The sequence below is a fragment of the Peromyscus maniculatus genome, chromosome 1, assembly GCF_049852395.1.
Source record: "Peromyscus maniculatus bairdii isolate BWxNUB_F1_BW_parent chromosome 1, HU_Pman_BW_mat_3.1, whole genome shotgun sequence".
Classification (NCBI taxonomy): domain Eukaryota; kingdom Metazoa; phylum Chordata; class Mammalia; order Rodentia; family Cricetidae; genus Peromyscus; species Peromyscus maniculatus.
The window spans coordinates 77,449,057-77,471,366 of record NC_134852.1 but is presented as its reverse complement, the minus strand read 5'-3'; the positions used below and the strand labels follow the sequence as shown (position 1 = coordinate 77,471,366).

The 22,310-nt window shown below is 50.4% G+C and overlaps 1 protein-coding gene and 1 long non-coding RNA gene across 3 annotated transcripts in view; both read left to right on the top strand.

Moving 5' to 3' along the window:
- Lrrk1 (leucine rich repeat kinase 1) overlaps nt 1-1,604 on the top strand; it is a 136,728-nt gene extending 135,124 nt beyond the window's left edge. For both annotated transcript variants that reach the window (XM_076544529.1, XM_076544520.1), the window contains one exon: nt 258-1,604. In XM_076544529.1, the coding sequence (XP_076400644.1) occupies nt 258-435 (178 nt within the window). In that variant the 3' untranslated portion in view covers nt 436-1,604. The remainder of the gene's footprint in view (nt 1-257) is intronic.
- Nucleotides 1,605-5,238: 3,634 nt separating this feature from the next.
- Nucleotides 5,239-19,615, top strand: LOC121829418 (uncharacterized). Its single transcript, XR_013042243.1, has 3 exons — nt 5,239-12,648; nt 16,373-16,497; nt 17,426-19,615. It is a non-coding gene; the product is annotated as an uncharacterized LOC121829418 (long non-coding RNA).
- The last annotated feature ends 2,695 nt before the right edge of the window (nt 19,616-22,310 follow it).

Genomic DNA, 22,310 nt, shown 5'->3' with positions numbered 1-22,310 from the left:
GCTTCTGGGGGTTATTCTCTTATAGCCAATGCTTATAATGTGAATTGATGCCCTGGGCCTTTTGTAGAACTTAATAAGACCTCAGTCCATAGATCAGACCACGAGGATGTACTGGGACCTTTAAGTACATTCCAGAGCCAGGCTGAGCTATTTATGACAGCCTCCTAGTAACCCCACCCCTTTCAAAAATGCACATGGACCCCTCCCTGAGCTAGTGAAGACTCCTGTGGGTGTTCTCAGACCCCATCTCTCTGCAGGGTCCTGGTGGACGCAGCCGTGGTGGCAAAGGACACGGTAGTGTGCGGCTTTGCAAACGAAAACACAGAGTGGTGCCTGGCTGTCTGGAGGGGCTGGGGCACCAGGGAGTTTGACATCTTCTACCAGTCCTATGAGGAGCTGGGCCGGCTGGAGGCTTGTACGCGCAAGAGAAGGTAATGCCCGTGGAAGGGCCTCCGCGTGGAGCCAGCAGGTCCGAGCCGCTGCCCGACCCCTCGGCTACAGCCCTGCAAGGGCACAGAAGACAAATGGGATCTTTGCTAACCCTGTGCTAAGAAGGGCTGAGAAGCTAGTAGCTACTGGTGGTTTGGGAGTTCTCAGGTTCTATGAGGAGAGTTACCAGCCCAAGGGAAGCCACAGGGTCTGGTTGAGAGAGGCCTTCTCTTGTCTCTTCCATGGGATTCCAAGAGCTGGGGAGAGGTGACCCCATTCCAGGCCTTCCTGGCATAATGAACGGGCCTGTCCGTTTTTATCGCCAGGCCTCAGATGGAATTACACTAGAGACTCTTGGCTGAGGAGCAGTTCAGGGCAAGGTGGGGGGAGGGCTGTGACCCCTGGCCCTCCTTCCCCAAAGACCCCAGGCTCTCAGCCTGTTTCACAAGGCTCTGAGTCCCTGGAGCGTGGGGCCCAGCTTGGTCAAGCTGAGATCGAATCTCCTGCTTGGCAAGGGCTCTGTGTGGGAAACCCCAGAAGGACCCTGGGCAGGCAGCATTCCCCAAGAGTGGGCATGAATGGGTCCCTTCAAGAGCCCCAGCCGGAAAGCCCGGTGAGTGGGCTCCTGCTCCCCCTTACATTCTTCTCCCCCGACAAAAGGAAGGAGAAACCCAATCAGCGGGCCTGGAGAAAGGGCCTGTGTTTATAGCTTGGTAAAATAAACTTGGACGCAGCTGGAGCACAAGCCTTGTTTGTTTGCACATCATAATCTTGTTTATCACTTTAACAAATTAAGTAATATCTCAGCGGTTAGACCTGGTTGTGAAATCCCATCGTATGGGACTTATACTGAATTATGTATTGGCCAAACATTTACTGCCCACATGGACAGCAGATGATGAAAAGTGAAATTGTTAGCATGGGTACAACAGGGAACATTTTATAAATTCTGTGCACACATGTGCACACACACATACACCCACATCTCTGCCAAGCAGTACCCTTGGAGGCTGCTTAACCTAGAACTCAAATTTGAATGTGAGGTTGTACTTGGCGCATGTGATTGAACCTTTTCTAGAATTAAATTATAAAAACCAAACTCCGGATTTGCTGGGGTGCGCAAGCTGATGTGACTCCCGTTATCTAAAAATAAACAGACCTGGAATGAAAACGCAGCCTCTGTCTCCTGAATGCAGCACAGTCTCTGGCCTTCCCAGGTTCCCCTTGGGCCCAGGGTAGACACGGGCCACCCTTCTCAGCCCACGGCTGGGTAGCTGCCCTGTAGCTGCCCATGGGCAGATGCTTCTCTGTCAGCCCCAGCTCTGGGGAGAGCTAGTCCCCCACTTCCTTTTGTGAGTCAGGCCCTGTGAGGGTCTTGATCTTGAGGATCAAGGCTCAGTGCTGGCCGCTTACCCCATCACCGCTTCCCACCCTGATCCCTAAGGTGAGCCGTGGGGGTCACCGGTTCTCCCCCAGGGTCCCAAAGCTGCCTGCTTAGATCTCCAGACACAAACCTGGTCCTGTCTGCCCTGCGCCTGACCCCTGTGTCACTTGCTGTGGGGCAGCTGGGCTGACGGCCGGGCTCCCCTACCTCACGGACTCAGCCCACTTTTAAGGCCTCATCTTCTCCTGCCCAGATGCAGCCCTAACTGAACCTCACAGTCATGGGGGCCTGGGGGTGTGAGAGCTTTCACATAACCCTGGGAACATGGGACAAAAGGCTGGTGAACTTGGCTACAGAAGACTTGGAAACCTAGAAGGAAGGTGGGCTGCGAAGGTAAACAATGACTGGAATAAAAACAACAACAATGAAACATCCACAGGGCTGAGGAGGAGGCTTAGCAGGCAAGGAAGCATGTTGTCAAGACCAAAAGCCTACATTCAATCCCCGGGACCCACATGGTGGAAAGAGAGAATCAACTCCAACAAGCTGTCCCTCTGACATGCCTGCAAGGGCACACACACACACACACACACACACACACACACACACACACAAAGTTAATAAATGTCATTTAAAAAAATATATTTATTACAAATGAGAGATGAGCAGTTCAATTATCGTCTATGCAAAATTCATGTTCACCAATGAAAGAAAACGCAATTAGAAAGCAGATACATTGGCAGGCGCAGGCCAGTGACATAAAGAAACGCAGCCCCCTCAACATGATAAAATGGCTTTTGCCCCGCCTCGAGTTACAAGGATCGAAGGACCAGCCACGATTCTTGAACTCTTGCTAAGCCTTAGCCAGTGTCATCAGGACACGGTGGCAAGCACCCAAACAAGACACTCTGCTGCCGGGACACTCTGAGGGCAGGGGTGACCTGGGACACACAAACAGAATACAGAGCTAGAGAGGAAAAGTCGGGAAACCAGCAACCCGTGAACGGGGCTGGAGGAGGCCCAGATCGGGCAGTGCTATCTGAGAAAGGGCATTATGTGAGAGCTCGGAGTCCCACACAGGAGAGCTTACCTGGGCAAAGGCCCTGTGGAGAAGGAGCTGGTCCCATCCCGCATGCCTGGAGCACCGTGAAGAAGGGAATGCCCAGTCTGCCTCCACCCCCACCCCACAGACCCAGCACACAATTCCAGGTGTCCAGTGCAGCTACTGGGAGGAGGGAACAAAAGCCTTGCCTGTGGAGGACAAGAAAGGCCAAAGAAGCAGAAGGCGTTTGGGGAAGGTCTGTCGAAGTTTTGAGAGCACATGCCTGTGACCTAGGAGCATCTCTTAGGCATGTGATATGCGGTGTATGTGAACATGTGCAGAAGTACAGAAGAAGCATCCTCATCACAGATTGCTCATGATGCCCCATGTAGAGATCGGCCCCACCCTCTCTCCATAGGAGAGTCGTAAAGTTCCTATACCTGCAAAACTGATCCTCACAGCTTTTCCAAAGGAGGTGGCACTAGCCATCCTGGTCTGAAGTGCTCTCTGAGGTAATAATAAATGTACTGGTGTTTTGTTTTGTTTCGTTTATCTAATTTTTTTATTTTTTCTTTGAGAATTTCATACAATGTATTTTGACCATATTTATCTCCCTCCCTCGACTGCTCCAAGACCCTCCCCTATCCTTACCCCTTCAACTTCGTGTTCTATCTCTCTCTGGAAAACAGCAGCCTCCAACAAGTCCATTTTTTGTTGACCAGCTGCTGCTCCTAGCCACAGGGCCTGCCCTAGGGTGTACCCCATAGACCAGGAGTCATTCCATTGATGAAAACTGGCTTTTCAGCTCCTGGCAATAATCAAGCGCCAACGCTCTTCAGCCAAGTGTGGGACTTGGTGCCCACCCCCCCTCCTCCGTGCTTGGACTTTGTCTGGTTTGAACAGGGCAGGTGTCTGCTGTCACGGTTGCTGTGAATTCACACGTGCACCTGACCTGCTGTGACTAGAAAACACTGTTTCCTTGGAGTCTTCTATCACTTCTGACTCTAAAATCTTTCAGCCCATCTTCCAAATACGCACCTGAGCCTGGAGGGAAGGCCTGTGATATCGACCTCCCGTTTATAGCTCAGTATTCCGAAGTCTCTCATTCTCCACACACCGACAGAACTGGCATTTTCAAAAGCAACTTATGGCGCAGTGCATATTGCGTTCCTACTGGTATAAACAGTATTGTAGCCCTGCATTCTGCGTGTGGAAACGTCTCAGCTTCTGGTGCTCAGGAAGCTGGTGGGCGTGGCGGCCTCTGGGGAGGAGGAGTGTAGGCGAGCACCGAAGACAGGGTTTTGATTTTCCGATTCACACCCTCCTCCTTGCACTTGAAGCATGTGATTGCTTTTTTTTCTATTTAACCGTGGTAAAATCCAGCTAAGAAGACGTCTTCTCTGAGCTACTGCCACCTTCCCCAGGCTTCTAATGGGCTGCTTAGACCTGCAATTCTCTGTGGCAACACATGCAGAGCCTCTAGCACAGTGGTTATCAACCTGTGGGTCGCGACCCACAGGGATCAAATGACCCTTTCACAGGGCTCGCATATCAGATATCTTGCATGTCAGATATTCACATTGCAATTCATAACAGTAGCAAAATTAGCAGCTATGAAGTATCAACAACATGATTTTACTGTGGAGGGTCACCACCACATGAGGAGCCGTATTAAATGGTAGCAGCATTAGGAAGGTGGAGGACCACCCCTCTAGCAGAGTCTACCTGCCTGCACTCCTGCTTAGAGTCTCCAGGATGGGAGCACATGCTGCTGCTGGCATCCTTCCTCATGAAGAGAACATTTGGGGAGCACCATGGGAGATGTGGCAATATAAAACTCCCCCCAAATCTCTGGGAAGCTAGAAAATGTTGAAATACCTCTGGATGCGAGCAGGCTGCTGCCTAGAAAGCTGTGTCTTCCAGAGACTCGGAGCTTGGGGCTCCCAACTGCGCCTCTAAATGGCTAGCAGCATCTCCCACTCAAGGAAGAATTGAGCAGCTGAGGAGAGACAGGTGGAGCGTTAGTCATGGTAGCTGTACCCGCCTTGTGCTCAATAGCTTGTTGTTCTGGTCCATCATTTCCCAGATGCCTTTGCAGGTCGTAGGGCTGTGCTCTGTTTGGGTGCTTTGGTGGTGGTCGAGCAGGACTTTCAGGAGCATCATCAAGAACTCCAGAGCCAAGGCAGGCATGGTGGGATCTTTAGTCCCAGCACTCAGGAGGCAGAAACAAAGGGATCTCTGTGAGTTCAAGGCCAGCCTGGTCTACATAGCAAGTTCCAGGACTACAAAGAGAGACCCTGTCTCAAAAAACAAACCAAACAAAAACATCAATAAAAGAGAAGTGAAGAGCCCTTTTGGTCCTGCCACTCGTCTTCCTGTTCCTTGCAAGACCTAGGACAGGGTTCCTCCTGAAGGAACTTTGAGAGCTCTTGTTGGTGATGACAGGTAGCCCTCTGTGCCATCTCTGGCTCCTGACCTCCAAGAGTCTCATGACATTGTGGAGAGAAAAGCCCACTTCCTTCTCTAGGGCCATCATCTTTCAGTAATTAATCACTGAAGCCAAGTGCCGGTCCTAAGTGCTCAAACAGCCCAACCAGAGCCACTGAGTATTAGAACAGGTGAGCTGGCCCTCATGAACCACTGGGCAAGTGTAAGCAGAAGAGACTGAGCAAGGGAGGAATGGAACACAGTGTAACCCCAAAGTTCCACCTTCCAGGAAGCTAGGCATGGTGGGGTCTATAGTTCCCCATCCCCCATCACCAGTGGGCATTTTGCCTCAAACTATGCTCAAACTATAGAGACAATGTGGCCCAGGGCTACAACCTAGTCGCCCAAAGGCCCAAATTTGGGATATGGTGTCTTTGATGTCCTATCAGTTGCCAATTTCCATCCTGGGCAAGCTACCACCTCTGTGGCTCTGGTATCTCCTCTATGGAAGAGTAATGACTTCTCTTTCTCCATCCGGGCCCAGAAGTTGCTCTGTATATGACAGTTAAAGTCTGGCCCTCAGCCAGGACCATGCCCCCTTCACCGTTATCCAGCCACAGAAATCATCTCCCTCCTTGGAAAGGATGTCTGAGGAAGCACAAGTCTTCCCTGAGAATGGCTTATGGGACAACAAGGCAGTACTGTTGTCCAGTAAAACACTATGGTCATTGACTTCACTGGAGAGTCTGACTAAGGTATAGGATGTGTGATGTAGCATGAATCTTAGAGGTCTTATTAATAAAATCAAGCCCGAGGCCAGTTATTGGGGTGAATGCTGGAAGATCAGAGACACAGAACAGGCCCCAGCTTCCTCACCTTGCCAGGTCCTCAGCTGATCCTGTTTCCTCAGACTGGAAGCCTCTGAGTCCTCATATCCGAATAGATCTCAGCTGAACTGCTGCTCGAAGCCTAAAAGCTTAACCAGCCAAATGCTTCTAGTTTCTGGTCCTCACGCCTTATATACCTTTCTGCTATCTACCATCACTTCCTGGGATTAAAGGTGTGTGTCACCATGCCTGGCTGTTTCCAATGTGGCCTTGAACTCACAGAGATCCAGAGGGATCTCTGCCTCTGGAATGCTAGGACTAAAGGCTTGTGCTACCACTGCCTATCCTCTATGTTTAATATTGTGGCTATTCTGTCTCTGATCCCAGATAAATTTATTAGGGTGCACAATATTTCGGGGAACACAATACCACCACAGCGTGAGAATAAACAAAATCATGCTGGTAGTTCTTTGGGATGAGAAGGATATTTAGAAGCTTCATTTTTTAAAAGTTGTATTTTTTAAAATGAAGTAGGAATCATGGTTTGTGTACACATAAAACAAGTATCACCTTGCCCAGTGGTGGTGTCTGCCAGCCCTAAGCTCACTGGCTCTTCTGAGCCAATGATCAAGCCCTACTTCTTGGTCTTCAGCAGGTGGGCAGTCAGTGGTGGGGAGAGGTCATGTGACAGATGGAATGGACACCAGGCCCTCACAGTGAGAGTCCTGCCTTGTGTGAGCCCCTCCTGCATTCCATTCCTCTGCCCTGAAGACCGAAACCTAAACTAGGGATAGCTCAGTCTCCTGCAGTTGAGGAAAGGACCCAGAGCACCCAAAAAACCGGCCATGGACGTGTGTCAAGAAGAAGAAATGAAGTTTGTGGTTGGAACCACAGGGACTTGGGGTTATCTCTCTCCCAAGCAGTGATGTGGAGCAGCCAGCTGTCCCAGACAGTCGTAAGGGCTCTGCCCGCACTTTGACTGTGTCCAGGAAAAGGAACCTGGATTCAGCCTGCCAAGCAGATACTAACAAGATCCATTTCCATGATACTAGCAAAGTAGGTCAGGATATCATGAGCCCATTTTGCGTGTTGGGAGACGACCAGCCTGAGTGAGAAATAGTACAAGACTAAAGCACATGGCTGTTAGAGCTTCGAAGAGCTCCCAGACACTATCACTGCACTCTTGGTACAGAAAAGACACTCACCTTTATGCCTGAACTCTGTGCTGTTCACCCCGGAGGAACAGCCAACAGCCTGCCCCAGGACAGCTGAGGACACCCAAGCCCCATGTAGCTTTGTCTGGCATCTTCCAAGGCCTGGTCTTTCCTCCTAGGGCCAAGGAAGGTTGTTGTGACACTAGGAAGGCTCAGACAGCCTGAGAAGAGGTGTGGACACCAGTGAGTGTGGAGTAAGAGGTCCTTGTGCACACAAGTGAGCACTGGGGGAGTCAGGAAGGTTAAACATGAGTGTCTCTTCAAAGGAAGGACTAATTAACCCGTCTTCCTCCTGGAATGCTGGGAAAGGATGTAATTTACATCCTGGTCATCTTTGCTATCTGTAGGGCCAGGCTTCACCCAAATACCCCAGAATACTATGTTTATCCCAGATCTTTCTCCCCTAAATCTTGAGCATTGTTTCTAAGTCCTTAAAACCCATCCTTGTGAGAGATGTCGTGTGTACTTTACAATAACTTAAGTGACTTCTATGTTATCTTAGATAGAGCCCAAATCCTGACTCCCTGTTTACCTCAGTCATTCTCCACAGACCCTTATCCTCAGCATTGTTTCTAAGTCAACAGAACCCATCTTTAAGGAAGAGTTTCAATGTAAACACATCTTAGCTTTGTTGTACACTTGGGACTGAGTTAATCATCATCAGGAAACTTTTTTTCCCAAATTGTGCTGTGCTTAAATCTGGTTAAAATATACTGCTTGGTGTCAGACTCCAGAATTTTGGCCCAGCACTGGCTAACCTAGTCAGGCTGAACCAAGTTTCATTCTTGTCTCTCCACAGTCATTCCAGGTGTAGAGCTTGCAGGGACCCCCACAAATGAGGTTAGCACCATGGTAGGAGGCAGTTGGAACTCTGAGGCTTCAGCCTCTGGGGCAGTTTTCCAGTGAGTGGAGTAAGTCTGCCCTCCGCAGCTACAAGCTCTAAAGTGCCAATCAACTTCAAATGGAGAACATTAGGAAGGATGTGGAATGGTGCAGACCATGTGCCAACTTGATCTCTATCATTATTCCTCAAACAGTACAAGCTAGCATTTCCATAGTATTCACTGTCAGTCACCTGACGAGGATTTGAAGTCTATGAGAGGACGTATTCAGGTTCAATGCAATTACCAGACCATCTCATCTGAGGGACCTGAGCCTCCACAGACTCGGTCCACAAGTGGTCTTGGAGTCAATTTCCTGTGGACACCAAGGGACAATCAAACTTTCTTGGGTAACTGGTACCACGCAGTAGGCTGTTTCTCAGGATGCTCAAAACATTGGTGATAGTCTGGTATTTTAAACTTTGATTTTAATTAAATGTTGACAAGTACAAGTTAGTTACAGGTTTTAAAGCATTGTTAAAATAAAGGGAGTTTTGTGTCCAGTGTATAAACAGTATGTTTTTATTTTAGAGACTGGCTCATTTTTCTGTATCTCATAAATATATGAGCCTCATTCATACAGCATCATCGGCATATAGGCAAGAACCATAGCACTCCACCCCACAGCCAGGCACTGAACAATGCCAGATCTGCAGAGGCAGGGATGCCAAAGTATTAGCATTTATGCATCTCTTTCTGGCCAGAAAAATCCAGAACACAGCATCCAACTCTTGCCTCCTCTGAAGGGTTCATCCACCCAGCTGCCAGACAGCAGCCCCAACCCCTGATCCTTGGAGCTCAGAAAACCCAGGAAAGGACCCAGGGTCAGAGGCAAGATCCACACAAGTGCTTCACAGTGGGATCTTACAGCATCTGAGGCCATCATAAGTCACCTGTTGGAGGCAGGAACAGCCCACATCATTTCCCAAATCTGGAATTTCTAGTGTTTCCTTCCACATCCCTGATAATAGCAGAACAGACCTGGATCCGTGGCCCACTGTGGGTTTGTCACATTGCACTGGAGCCACTTATGACATTCTTAGGATGGCTGTCACTCTCTGTCAGCCACGGGAAGCCTGACCTGTGGTCACATTCCAAAGAACTAGGGTAAGGGCTTCAGCTTGGGAATCCCGAGGGGGATTCACAGCTGAGCTCACAATGCTCTCCTTGTTCCAAAGGCTCCACGGTGACACCTTTGGAGCATAAAACCCAACCAACAAAAGGCAAGAAAAGGTATTCATGGTGTTCTAAGTGAGGCCTTGGGTGCATGTTAATAAGAAACACACCCATGGTGTTTTCTTCATTTAGAAATGTATAAAAGATTTGAAAGATAAGAAGGGCACAGACCAAAATGTGATCTATGACCATTTCTGGCTCCTGAGGTCACCACTGGTTTCTGTTGGTTTGTCTTAATAATTTTTTAAATAAGACTAAGATCTAAGTTACAAAAATATTCGCATTAAGTACTCTAAAATGACTACTGTGCCTACCCATGGACTTTCTTGTTGTGACTGGTCTGCCTTGGGACCATGAGCATCATAGCAGCCAACGACAAAGGAAGACGTCTGTCAGTTACTTCCAGAGTATAGAAAGAATCCAGGACTCAAGTAAGACCCCGGTGCCTTGCTCCTTTAAGCCTGAGAGGAAATGTCATCTTTCCCAGGGGCAGTCTGCACAGAGAACATCCGGTGCTGTAGATAATGCTGCCCTTGGAGTAGCACAGACTATTTCCTGGAACTGAGCCCTCTAACTGCCATTAGCCAGGGCAGCAGCTGTCCCGGCCAGTTAGAACCAAGGAGCACTTTGGCCCTGGAAGGCAAGTAGCATAGCCCCCCCCCAAGAGAGTCTCCTCGGGTCCAGAGACACTGTAACGCCTGGAAGGAGATCCCCATAACCTTCCAATCCATCTCCTGTCGGACTTCGAGAATGACAGAAGGTGGGTTATGAGTCCCACACCTCCGACAGGCATGGATAGCAGCCATCAGGCAATGCCAGACCACCTGACCAGCTGGTACAGCTTTTCTCAGCATTGGAAGCTGGCCTCAAAGCCAGGCGTCTGACATCCTCACTCCCAGCCAGAGCCCAGTTCACCTTGTACGGCCTACGAAACCTGGGGCAGAGTCTGGACTCACTCACGTGACTGTCTCTCCTCTCTCACAGGCTGCTGGCTCCTGCCCAGCTGAGCTCTTAGGAAGCACGTGGTACGTTTTGGTGGCCCTGTGCTCAATTCCACTGCCTGGACACATGCCCCTCAGCTTCCGGCTTCCGAATCTACTGTAGTCTAGGCATGCTGCCCTGAGGCTTCACTCAGGTCCAGGACATGCCAGCTTCCATGGGCTGCTTCCAGGAGCCACAGCTCCTCAGAGTGCTCAGTGCATCCCAGCATTTTCTGTGCAGTGGGGCCCCTGTCCCCGCACAATGACACTTGCCCTTTTTCTGTCTCCACTGACGGACACACTCTTTAGACAGATGGGTAGGCTCACTGTGGCCAAGTTCTGAGGCCTCATGGGCACTCCCGTCCTTTGGGGGGACTGAGCATCCAGCTCCGTCAGGTCAGGCTGCTACTTTGTAGCTATCCGGCACGTGTTACTCGGCTTCCTTTCACTATAGTGAGATGCCTGATATAATTAATTTTAAAAATCTTTATCTCATAGTCCAATACTGTCCAGGTCCACTGTTTTGGACTTCTGGTGAAGGTACCTGTTGGTAACAACCCAGAAGGAACAGCCGAGCAAACTGTTCACCTCGTAATCAAGAAGCAAAGAGAAAAACCAGTAAGGCCCCTAAATCTCTTCCAGGGTGTGCCTCAGAGACAGAAGGAAACCCCCACTAGGAGACGGATGGGAACCTCATCTCCTAAAAGTTCCACAGCCCCCAGGAACACCGCCCTGGTGACCAATTCTTTAACACGGGGCCTGGAGGACCCTAACTGTGGCAATGCCTCAGTCTCAATGGGAGGAGTCAAGGGAAAGAACTCCAGAATGACTTATCCCCAAGGGGCACAAGAAGAAGAACGAGTACCCACTCCATACCTGGGAGCGCAGGTTATCTTTTCCTCAGCTCCGGCTGCACACCCTGAGACCCTCAGACACCACACACCACCCTCAAATTCCTAACACTGAGGCCTGTAGAGTCCAGGGGTCACCATCCCTCTCTCTCTCTCCTTCCCTCCCTCCCTCCCTCCCTGTCACCGTTCCTCACACACAGGGCAAGCATGAGATCTGTCTGCTGTGCTCTTGTGGCCAGTCATGGTGTTACAGGTAGCCCACCAGACAGGACCACTCAAAGTTTATAGCCAACTGAGTCTTTGTTCCAGCCAGCTGGGACCATGCCCAAGTGTTCAGAGACCTAGGTGTTGTCCTGAGTGTCCAGAACACAGGATTTTGAAGGGCAGAGACCTCGTCCAGAAACCTGACTGGGCAGCTGCAGGGGACCTTCCACAGCGTGAGCAGTTTGAAGCCAGCAGTTTTAACAGAAGCTAAGATAAGCGGTCAGCTGGCCCTCAGGGGCTTCTCCACAAACAGGCAACTAAGGGGAATGGTTAGCTGGAGGAGGGTCCACACCAACGAGCAGTGTTAACAAAGGTAGAGATAAGTTAGCTAGCGCATCCTGACCTTTGGTTCCTGGAATAGAGTTGGGTAATTTTCCATGGGATTCTCCGTCCAGAGGAAGACCTGGAAACAGCTTGGGCATGAATACAAGATGGAGGAACCTCCGCACTGGCTTGCCCTGTCACGGGGAAGAGTAGAGACTCTGATCCAGAGTGAGGTGTGTTTTCTGCTTTAGCGCCTGTCTCTATTACAGGGACTCCAGGCAACAAGGCCCCGCAGAGGAAGGCCGATTGCTAAAGCAGGGCTGGCTGACCAAACTGAGCCAAGACCTCCCTCACCCTTCAGTTCTCAGGAAAGGACCACACGGAAGCCGCAGCCTGGGACAGGGAGGGTGAGGACCTAAATGCCACAGAGAGACAGAAAGATGAGGCCTGAATGGAGGCCCGGGCTCCCTTGTGGCCAAGTAAACATGCCACTCCTCCACGTGGACCAGAGCAGGCAACCTCAGTCAGCATTAGCTCTCAGACATGGCAGGACCTCAGGGAAACAGGAGTACAGCCTCTCCCACAGCAGGGGAAGGACACCGGTGACCATGATGGCCAGCAGGCGGGGGTTGGCCAAAATACAAGATTTGCTTGCCTGGGGCCTGGTGGGGAGGAAGACCCCCATAGGTGCCAGCCTCCCTCGCCAGATCCTCCCAGAGCATCAGCCCGGCTCTCCCTTGGCCAGAATCCTGGAGCAGTTCCCTCAACAGCGTCCAGGGGGCGCCCATATGCAGCAGCCCAGCCACTATCCAGCCTGCCCGCTGTCTGTCTATCCCCAACAGGAGAGGACCCGCTAAGAAACGGATGCCTCTGCACTCGTGGGCCCTCTAAGAAGGGCCTGTGGGCTTGGTGAGTTTACTTTGCTGAGTATGATATGGGGAAGAAGGAATGCTTGTGGCTGTGTGTAGATGTAAATATAGACACCAAGGTGACCAGACAGCTAGGCACCCAAGAAGTCCTGTGTGCCTGGGGGCCAGGTTAGGGGAGGAATAAGCACGGAACTTTTTTTTTTTTAGACAGAACTTCTTTGTGTAGCCTTGCCTGTCCTGGAACTAGTTCTGTAGACCAGGCTGGCCTCGAACTCATCTGCCTGTGTCTGCCCCCCAGAGTGCAGGATTAAAAGAGTGTGCCACCATTTCCCAGCCAGAACTTTTTCCTTAACACTTTGCATTCTCTGTGCAATCAGAAAAATGCTAAGCCGGGCGGTGGTGGCACACGCCTTTAACCCCAGCACTCAGGAGGCAGAGGCAGGCGGATCTCTGTGAGTTCAAGGCCAACCTGGTCTACAAAGAGAGTTCCACGACAGCCAGGACACAAAGAAACCCTGTTTTAGAGAGAGAGAGAGAGAGAGAGAGAGAGAGAGAGAGAGAGAGAGAGAGAGAAACATGTTTAATCTGTCTTGACTTTTCCATATCATAGGCTTCTACAATCTCTTCTCTACCTCTCCCTTCTCTCTGTGTGTCTTTCTGTCTCTGTCTGTACGTCTGTCTGTTTCTGTTTCTTGCTATCTCTTTGTGTCTCTCTGTATGTCTATAGCTCTGTCTTTCTGTGTGTGTGTGTGTGTGTGTGTGTGTGTGTGTGTGTGTGTGTGTGTGCCAGTATGCACGCTGTATATTGTACAGGCCCAGGTAGGACCCTGTGTCCCCTCTGGGTTCTGATGGTCAGAGTCACACAGGAACAGGGGAACCGTGGAAGAAGCTGAGACTCTGGGGGATGACGCTTCCTATGGAAGTTTTCAGGTAAAACTCACCTCTAGAAGTGCAAGAGCCCCAACACTCACGGCAGCCACACAGAAATAGGCTATAACCGAGAGCCTGTCCTTCACCATGCCCGTGTGCAACAGGAAGCAGCTCTGTCCCAAAGTCCCTAAATTGGATACAAAAGGGAGGTTCCTGGATTCTCTGCAGACCCCATACCACCTGGCTCCAGGAGGAGGTTCTGCCCACATGACCTCATTCAAAAACCACAAATCGAGATCCAAGAAGCATGAGCTCATCACTGTATGAACCATAGACAGATGCAGGCTAGCCAGGCAAGCTGGGCTACTCTAACTCCATGGTCCTTTGGGCTCCAATCTACGCTGAACTTGCCCACCAATGTGCAAGAGAAGTGCAAGGAACCCCCCCTACACTACAGAGCCCCCCACCCCCACCCCCACAGCCACTAGGATAAGAAGAAGGCAAAGGAAAGCCTAGACCAGGCCTGTCTATCCATGCCTGAGGCCAACTGGGAGAAGCCAGAAGGCAGTGCTGGCTGCCACATTCCCCCTACCCACCATGCCTTTGTCTAGAGATGGGTCTCTGCATCGTCCCCTTGGGGCTTGTGACTTTCTTACTACCCACAGAGTATGACAGAAATGAAGGACCATGACTCCAAAAGTCAGTCAGAAAAGGCAGTGGAACAGGCACTCACCCTTGAAGTGCTCAGACACCAAGCAAGTTATTTGACTAGGTCGAGGCCATCATGCTGAGAGGGACCACCTACGATAAAGAGGACACATGGATAAAAGTCAGGTAAGGTCCCAGGTAAGAGCCAGCACCCGGAGGTAGGATAAACATAGAAGACACCTTCAGAACATTCTACCTGCTACCGAGGCCTCCTCAGCCATAGCCAGGTCATGGGCTGAGACCTCATGCTTTACATGGTAGTGGTTAATCACCCCTGCTCTATCCTGATCCCAGGCCCACACACACACAGCATGGAAAGACAGATGCCACACCCTGAGTTCTGGGATACAGACAACCAAAAATGTTCAGAAGCCCAATCAACTTTCCACTGTCACGGAGGCTCTAGGGACCTGGGAAGCCAAGGGTTGGGTATTGGGGAAAATTATAAAGGCCACTCCATGTAGTTAAAAGGAAGATTTATTTAGTGGATGACTTACAAATGAAGGAATGGATAGGTCGCGGGGGTCTGGGGAAGGCGTCTAGCAATCCAGCGGTGTTCTCTGGAGCTCTGCACAATCAATCTCCACCATCCAGGGTCCAGGCGCAGAGAGCGCGCCCAGAGCGAGCGCTTGCCCATCCAGCTCTCAGGTTTCCAGCACCTCCCCTCGCCCTGCCTCGTAGGCGTGACAGTTGCCAGAGTCTCAATGGGGGTTGGAGCTTCCAGATCCAAGCTGGAATGGCTACCCACTACAGTTGGGGACCTGGGAAGCCAAGGGTTAGGGACCTGGGAAGCCAAGGGTTAGGGACCTGAGAAGCCAAAGGTTAGGGACCTGAGAAGCCAAGGGTTAGGGTGTTGGGAAGCCAAGGGTTAGGGACCTGGGAAGCCAAGGGTTAGGGACCTGGGAAGTCAAGGGTTAGGGACCTGGGAAGTCAAGAGTTAGGGACCTGGGAAGCCAAGGGTTAGGGACCTGGAAAGCCAAGGGTTAGGGACCTGGGAAGCCAAGGGTTAGGGACCTGGGAAGCCAAAGGTTAGGGACCTGAGAAGCCAAGGGTTAGGGTGCTGGAAAGCCAAGGGTTAGGGACCTGGGAAGCCAAGGGTTAGGGACCTGGAAAGCCAAGGGTTAGGGACCTGGGAAGTCAAGGGTTAGGGACCTGGGAAGCCAAAGGTTAGGGACCTGAGAAGCCAAGGGTTAGGGTGCTGGAAAGCCAAGGGTTAGGGACCTGGAAAGCCCAGGGTTAGGGTGCTTCCCCCTGTTTTGCAGGAGAGGACCAGATCGTAGACTCTTGAGCACTGTGTGTTAGGGACAAGCTTAGCCCTGCGCCATCACAGCCCAGGCACAGGAAACCATGAGTATCAGGCCCTGCCACACAAAGCCACCTCTCTATCCTCTCTGAGGGCCACTGGCAAGCATGTCAGCTGGGCTGGAGGCTGGATTTGCCAGGATGTGTTCAGTGCATCTGGACCTGACAGATGAATGGGGACTCTAGAGTCGCAGGTTACTACAGCAACCACAGAGCCCCAGGAGTTCCAAGTACAGAATACTGGGCCGTGAGCTGGTGAACTTGGAGAGAAATGTACCTTGGCTTTGCCACTTGATTCTGGCCCAGTCTGCTGCTGGGACTCTCCCCTCCACCGGCCGCTTTGATACTCCGGGAGTAGATGGATGGAAGTTTCCAGGAAAGAGGAAAGGATGACAGGCAGTCTCTCCGGCTGTGGGGGTGGGGTTGGCAGGGTGCTGCTAGGCGAGGCTCCCAGCTCTGGGGTCCAAATGGCCAGCAGCAGCCAAGGCCATAGCGGTCAGCAGCTTCCCTCATTGGTCACCGAGCTGTCTGTTTTCAGGCAAGAGCCCCTGGGCAGCCACAACACAGACACTTTTATTCTGGCTGCGGAGATGCCAGCCAGGGGACCAAAGGGCAGGAGAGGCCCCCCGAGGTGTGGGTTTGGCCTCTCAGAACGTGGGGCCCGGAAGCAACCTTGACCTCCTCCGATCCGATCCACACTGTGCGCCTGGGAAACAAAAGCCCAGAGAAGCCACCAATCCAAAATGTGTCGTTGCCAGGGGCAACCTGGACACAGCGCTGACCAGCCTGGGAAAAAGCTGTTCTTCCCAGCAGGGGACGGGTGTTTGTCTTGTTTTAATTTTTTTTTTTTTTTTTTTTTTTTGATTTTTAAAATGCTGCTCCAGGGCATGGCATCGCCTGAACACCACTTGAAAAGGCAGATCCAGGCAGAGAGGGGTCGCTGATTCTTTTGGAGAAAAACTCTCGCGGATTGCAAAACGTCGGCACAGAACTCCTGTCTTACTGAACAGTGAGTCTGTCTGTCTGTCTGTGCCTGCGATGAAAGGGTCGTCTCAGGTCTGCCTGTGCTAATGGATGAACATGGTCCGACTCCTAGCTCCTAAGAGAGGTCAGAACACACTCGCCTTGGGCCTGCACCATGCCTGGGTCCCAGCGGTGGGTGCACAATGCAGTGCCAGGCGGGCATACAGAAAAGATGGGAGAGCCTAGGCAGCATGGTAGAGTAAATAAATGAATAAGCAATGGGGTGACCATACAAGGCCACTAGTAGGCACAAGCTTTGGCCTCCTGCTCCTGCCCTTAAATGCTGAAAAACGCAGATTTAAAAAAAAAAAAAAAAAAAGTGCGTTTAAGAAAAGAAACTCTGGATTTTGAAGATCGTCGGAATTGCCTGAGCAGCAATCCGGAGGCAGGCTTTAGTGCAATCTTGTCTTTGATCCTTGTCTTCAGCTTGGAGGAGATGCGGAAGCTGGGGAAGCTGGGGTTTTGAGGGATGAGTAGGAGTTCACCAAATTGGGGCCCACCTTCTCTGCAGGGGCTTACTGACCCTGTGGGAAGCACGGATGCTCAAGAGACAGCATTGAGGCTGGAGAGCAGAGTGTCCACCCTGGGTCTAGAGCATAGCACAGGACGCAGGGCACTCGCCTCGCGTGTGTGGGGACCATGTCTGATCCACCACCACAAGAACATGTTCAGTGTGGGCAGGATTCTACACATCTGACACCAAACAGAAAGAAACCTGGACCATGATGTGCTCTCTCTGGGTGTCACAGTCTCCCTTGAGATGTGGTTCCCAAGAGAGAGTCAGCTGGCGAGAGCAGAGAGGCCTACGTATGAACTTTAGTTTGGCTGTGTGGCTCTGGGAAAGTGTCTTTCCCACTCTGTGCCTGAGTTGTCTGTGTTTACAAGTCAGTGATGAGGTACTCCCCATGCACTAGATGCTGTTCCTTTCGGTTTCCTGTTCTACGTGTCATCAGCACTGTGTGGTCCAAACAACTGGAGCTCAGGGAGGCCAGAGGCTCATTCGTGGTGGTCCAGGGAATGGGCTCCAGAGGGCATCTGCCTGGCCCTGCTGCGAGCACAGGCACAGGGTCGTCGGAGTGCGAGGACCGGTGTGAGTCCCCCATGCTGCTGTGTGACCCAGCAGGCATCTTGCTGGTGAGGTGACTCTGCCCACTTGGTGAGGGGGGATTCCGGGTGCTCCCGCCCTGTCTGCATTCTCCCTGACTCCAGTCTGTGCTGCCTGGACTGGAGGAAAGACCGAGTCTGTGTATAATTCACCCTACACCGATCCAGGGGCTGGCAGTGAATAAAAAGCTCGCGTTGACAACATCCATCCATCCATCCATCCATCCATCCATCCATCCATCCATCCATCCATTTCTGGAAGAGCTGGGGGAAAGAGAGTCATGGCCAATTGTATTTCCCAAAATGACTGAAAGAGATCTTCCATCCCCACATTTTTAACGCTTCTCTTACAAGACATTCCAACCCATTTCCCACCCAGTCAGCACTGGGTCTCTGCCTCATCTACAGCCTGGTGGGTCTGTGACTTCTGAAGTGAAGCCATACGGCAAGCCAGCCAGAAAGCTGACTCCATTTCTGCCTGGCTGCTGGGCATACTTGTGCTTGTACCCAGTCACCGCGCTGGGAGGACACCCAAGACACACGTGGAGATGGCGCATGCCGGTCGGTGTTCCAGCTGCTGCACCAGATGTGCTTAACCTCCACCACCGCTGGCTGCAGTCCCTAAAGCAGAGTGCCTTGCCTGAACCCAGTTCACCCCAAGGCCCCTGAGAGAACGCTAAGAACAAGTGCTGTTCAAAGCCACGGTGTTTCAGAACAACCCATTGCTCAGTAGCAGACCCCCAGAACAGAAGTGCCCTCCATGCACCAGGGTTAAAAGGAGTTGGGATCCAAATGAACAAGGAAACCAAAGCCCCAGTTTCAGAAATGGTGGAAGGAACTTTGGGGAAGCTTCCAGGGTATCCAGGATAGGCACAGGGGATGGAATAAAAGCCCCAGGTTTGGGCTGCTAAATGAGGGTCCAAAAGCCCACCCAGTGCCCCCCACCCCAGCAACACATGCCTGCCTATTACACCATGGCTGGGAGTGAATAGATAAGCCACCCACAGAAGCATCAGAGACCTCAGTCCCGGGTGAGCACTTCATGAAGTCACCTCAGATAGCTAAGGAAAGCTTGCCACAAAATAGAGATCAAGTTCAAACGATAAAATACCAAGAAAGCAGGGTTGTATGAGAAAGAAATTGGGCTTTCAGAACAAGTATAATTAATACATTTATAGAGATCAAGACCAGGCAAAAAAGAACCAAAGCTCTTTAAGACTAGACAGGTCTTTGTCACTCTTCTGTTGCTGTGACAATACACCAAGGCAACTTACAAAATAAAGTGTTTAATTGGGCTATGGTTTCAGAGGGTTCAAGTCCATGAAGGCAGAGCGAAGGCCTAGCAGCAGAACAGCAGAGCGCTCACATCTGCAGAGTACACTGGGAATGGCGTAAATCTTCTGAAACCTCAAAGCCCACCCCCAGTGACACACTTTCTCCCACAAGGTTACACCTCCTAATCTTTCCCAGACAGTTTCACCAACTGGGGACCAAGTATTTAAACACATTTGCCTATGGGGGCCATTCTCCTCCAAACCACCATACCTTATGATTGTCAAAACCATCCAATAGGAAGGAGATCAAGAGTTAGAAAAGCATGAGAAGAAACAGTAGAAGAAAAGACTATCAAAAACTTATTACCCAAAGGCTTAAGAAGACATAGTAAACTTGGGAAGATCATTAGAAAAATATTTAGCATAGAAAATAAAAGCACTAAAAAAAAAAGTCCCCAGGCTTAGGTGAACTAGCTTAAAGCATATGACAGTCCAGAAAGTGAACCAATCTGTGGTGTAAGAACAGCAGAGATTGATACCCAAACCAGAGGACCCCACGCTGATGATCAGATGCAAATACTCTAACGTGCAGTCTCTCTGCCTACTAAGCAAAGTTGTTGGAAATTCAGATGTGCTAATGCACCCCTATAATCTCAGCATTTGGGAGGCTGAGTGAGTATTGCAAATTCTATGCTAGCCTGGGCTACAGAGCAATACCAGGTCTCAAGGAAGGGAAGAGGGAGGGGGAGGGAGGGAGGAATTTAAGTCTTGAATATGGTCACATTTTATCTTATTATTCTTTAAACTGTGGTATAATGACTATGTCACATTGACATTGAGACAATTTGGGAGCTACATTCATTTATATTTTATATACACTTTTGCATGTAGCCTAAAGTGTATATAAATCCTAGACAATATTTTTAATAGTTTTGAGTTTGACAACAACAAAATTGAACTTTTTAAATGTATTTCATGGTGTGGTGATCTACAGTGTGGTATCCTGTGAGGGCTCAGAAGTTTGGGGCTTGGGAGTGTGATATGCCTTGGATATGGGATCCTCCAAAAGGCTCGCAGGTTAAAGGCTTTGCTGCCAACTGATTGTTGGACTTCTGGGTGTATGGTGACTAGCTCCAAAGGGCTCTGGCCTAATCAATGGATTAATCCCGTGGTACTCACAGCATTAGTGGATGGTGGTGGAAATCAGGAGATCGGGCTGGTTGGAGGAAGTAGGTTGAAGAGACCCTGGCTCCTTCCTGGCGCTCTCTCTCTCTCTCTCTCTCTCTCTCTCTCTCTCTCTCTCTCTCTCTCTCTCTCGCTCTCTCTCTCTCTCTCTCGCGCTCTCTGTCTTTCTGTCTCTGTCTCTGTCTCTGTCTCTGTCTCTGTCTCTCTCTCTGTCTCTCTCTCTGTCTCTCTCTCTCTCTCTCTGTCTGCTATAGGATTGTCTTTTTGTATGCTGTGAATAGGTGTTGCTCTTATTGGTTGATAGTATATGTGCTGCCGAAGCGAGCACATCTTATTGGTTGATAAATAAAGCTGTTTGGGCCAATAGCCAGGCAGAATAAGGTTAGGTGGTACAGTCAAACTGGAGACAGAGATGAAGAAGGGCAGAGTTGGGGGAGAAGGCAGAGAGCCGCTGAGGAAGCAAGACATGTAGAAAACGTGAGATAACAAGCCATGAACCACGTAGCAAAGCATAGCTAAGAAGTATGGGTTAATGTAAATGTAAGAGCTAGCTAGTAACAAATAAGCCCGAGCCATTGGCCAAGCATTTATAATTGAAATAAGCCCGAGCCATCGGCCAAGCATTTATAATTGAAATAAGCCTTTGTATGATTATTTGGAAGTGGCTGCGGAACGGGTGGGACACAGAAACTTCCAGTTAAACTCTCTCTCTCTCTCTCTCTCTCTCTCTCTCTCTCTCTCTCTCTCTCTCTCTCTCCTCTCTCTCTCTCTCTCTCTCTCTCTCTCTCTCTCTCTCTCTCTCTCTCCTTCCTGGCTGCCATAGAGTGAGAAGCTTTGTTTGTCCATTGTCTCCACCATGACGCTGCTGTGCCTTCCACAGACCCACAGCAGTGGAGCCAAGCGCCCACGGGCTGAAAGCTCTGAACGAATGAGCTAAAATGAACCTTTCTTCCTTTTACATAGTTTCATTCATGCATTTGTCCCAGAGACAAAAAGCTAAGTGACACACAGCAGTCCTGATTCCAGGTTACAGATCCTTAAACTGTATCATACAGGACTTTTTAAAATAGATCTCATAAGAACATGCGTATGGGTCACATGGCTTAAGGGAGTCTTCAATCAAATGTTTACGTGTTCTTGTTGGTTGCATATATGTGTGCACATTTTTTTTGTTTCTTTTTTGAGACAGGGTTTTTCTGTGCAGTTTTGATGATGGTCCTGGATCTCGCTCTGTAGCCCAGGCTGGCCTCGAACTCACAGAGATCTGCCTGGCTCTGCCTCCCGAGTGCTGGGATTAAAGGCATGCGACACCTCTGCCCATGCACATTTAATTGCAGGAATGATATTCAGAAATTAACTTTCCCCAAACGGGCATATGTCCATGCCACATCTAGTCAGGAATCTTCCACAGCACCAAGCTCCAGAAATGCCAAAGGAACCATCTTTCCAGGTGAAGGGCTGGGAGTCAGCAGGAGAATTCAGTGAACGAGCGACACACAGGAACTGACTGTGGGTTTTGGCATAGCCATTATGTTGCCGTTGCTGCCACCACCTCCATGACCACACTTCACTGACACCAGAACACAGCTGCAGCTTCCAACATGGACTGACAACCAGTGACTCTCCAGTAGTCCTCCAGACTGCAGCCTCCCTCAGATTGGTGCTCCCCCGGCTTCAGGCACTGAGCAGCTACAAGTTCTGAGCCTCTCTGGCCTGCAGATAGCCAGCCACTGTTTGACTACCCAGCTGGTATCATGTAAGCCAACTAATATATATATATATAGTTTGTCTATCTTCCCAGAGAACCCTGAGCAATACAATGCATTGCTTGCCTGCTACCTATCTGCTAATAGGAAAACTGTGAGCTTCACTGAGGTTGGGTGACTTGACTAGGATCACTCAATGTTGGCAGGCTCTGAGTTCCAAGCAAGCGCCTTCCTGAGAGCAGAATTCCTACACTGGGCGCTGGAGGCAAAGGGTCTTACATTTGGGATTCAGGAAAGTGCTTCAATAAGCTGATTTGACAGAAACTCCCCGAAGGAAAACTTGCCTCTTTGTCCTGTTCTTGCTGGTCCCTAGCCATGACAACACCCTTCTAAGTGCATGGCTGGGGACCTTACAGACGATCTGCGGCTGAGCCCTGACACAGCATCCCATGCCAGGCACAGAGCGCAGCTCCATGGGGGTTGGAACCTGTTATAGTCACTGCTAGAGGGTTGGAATGTCACTGTCCTTT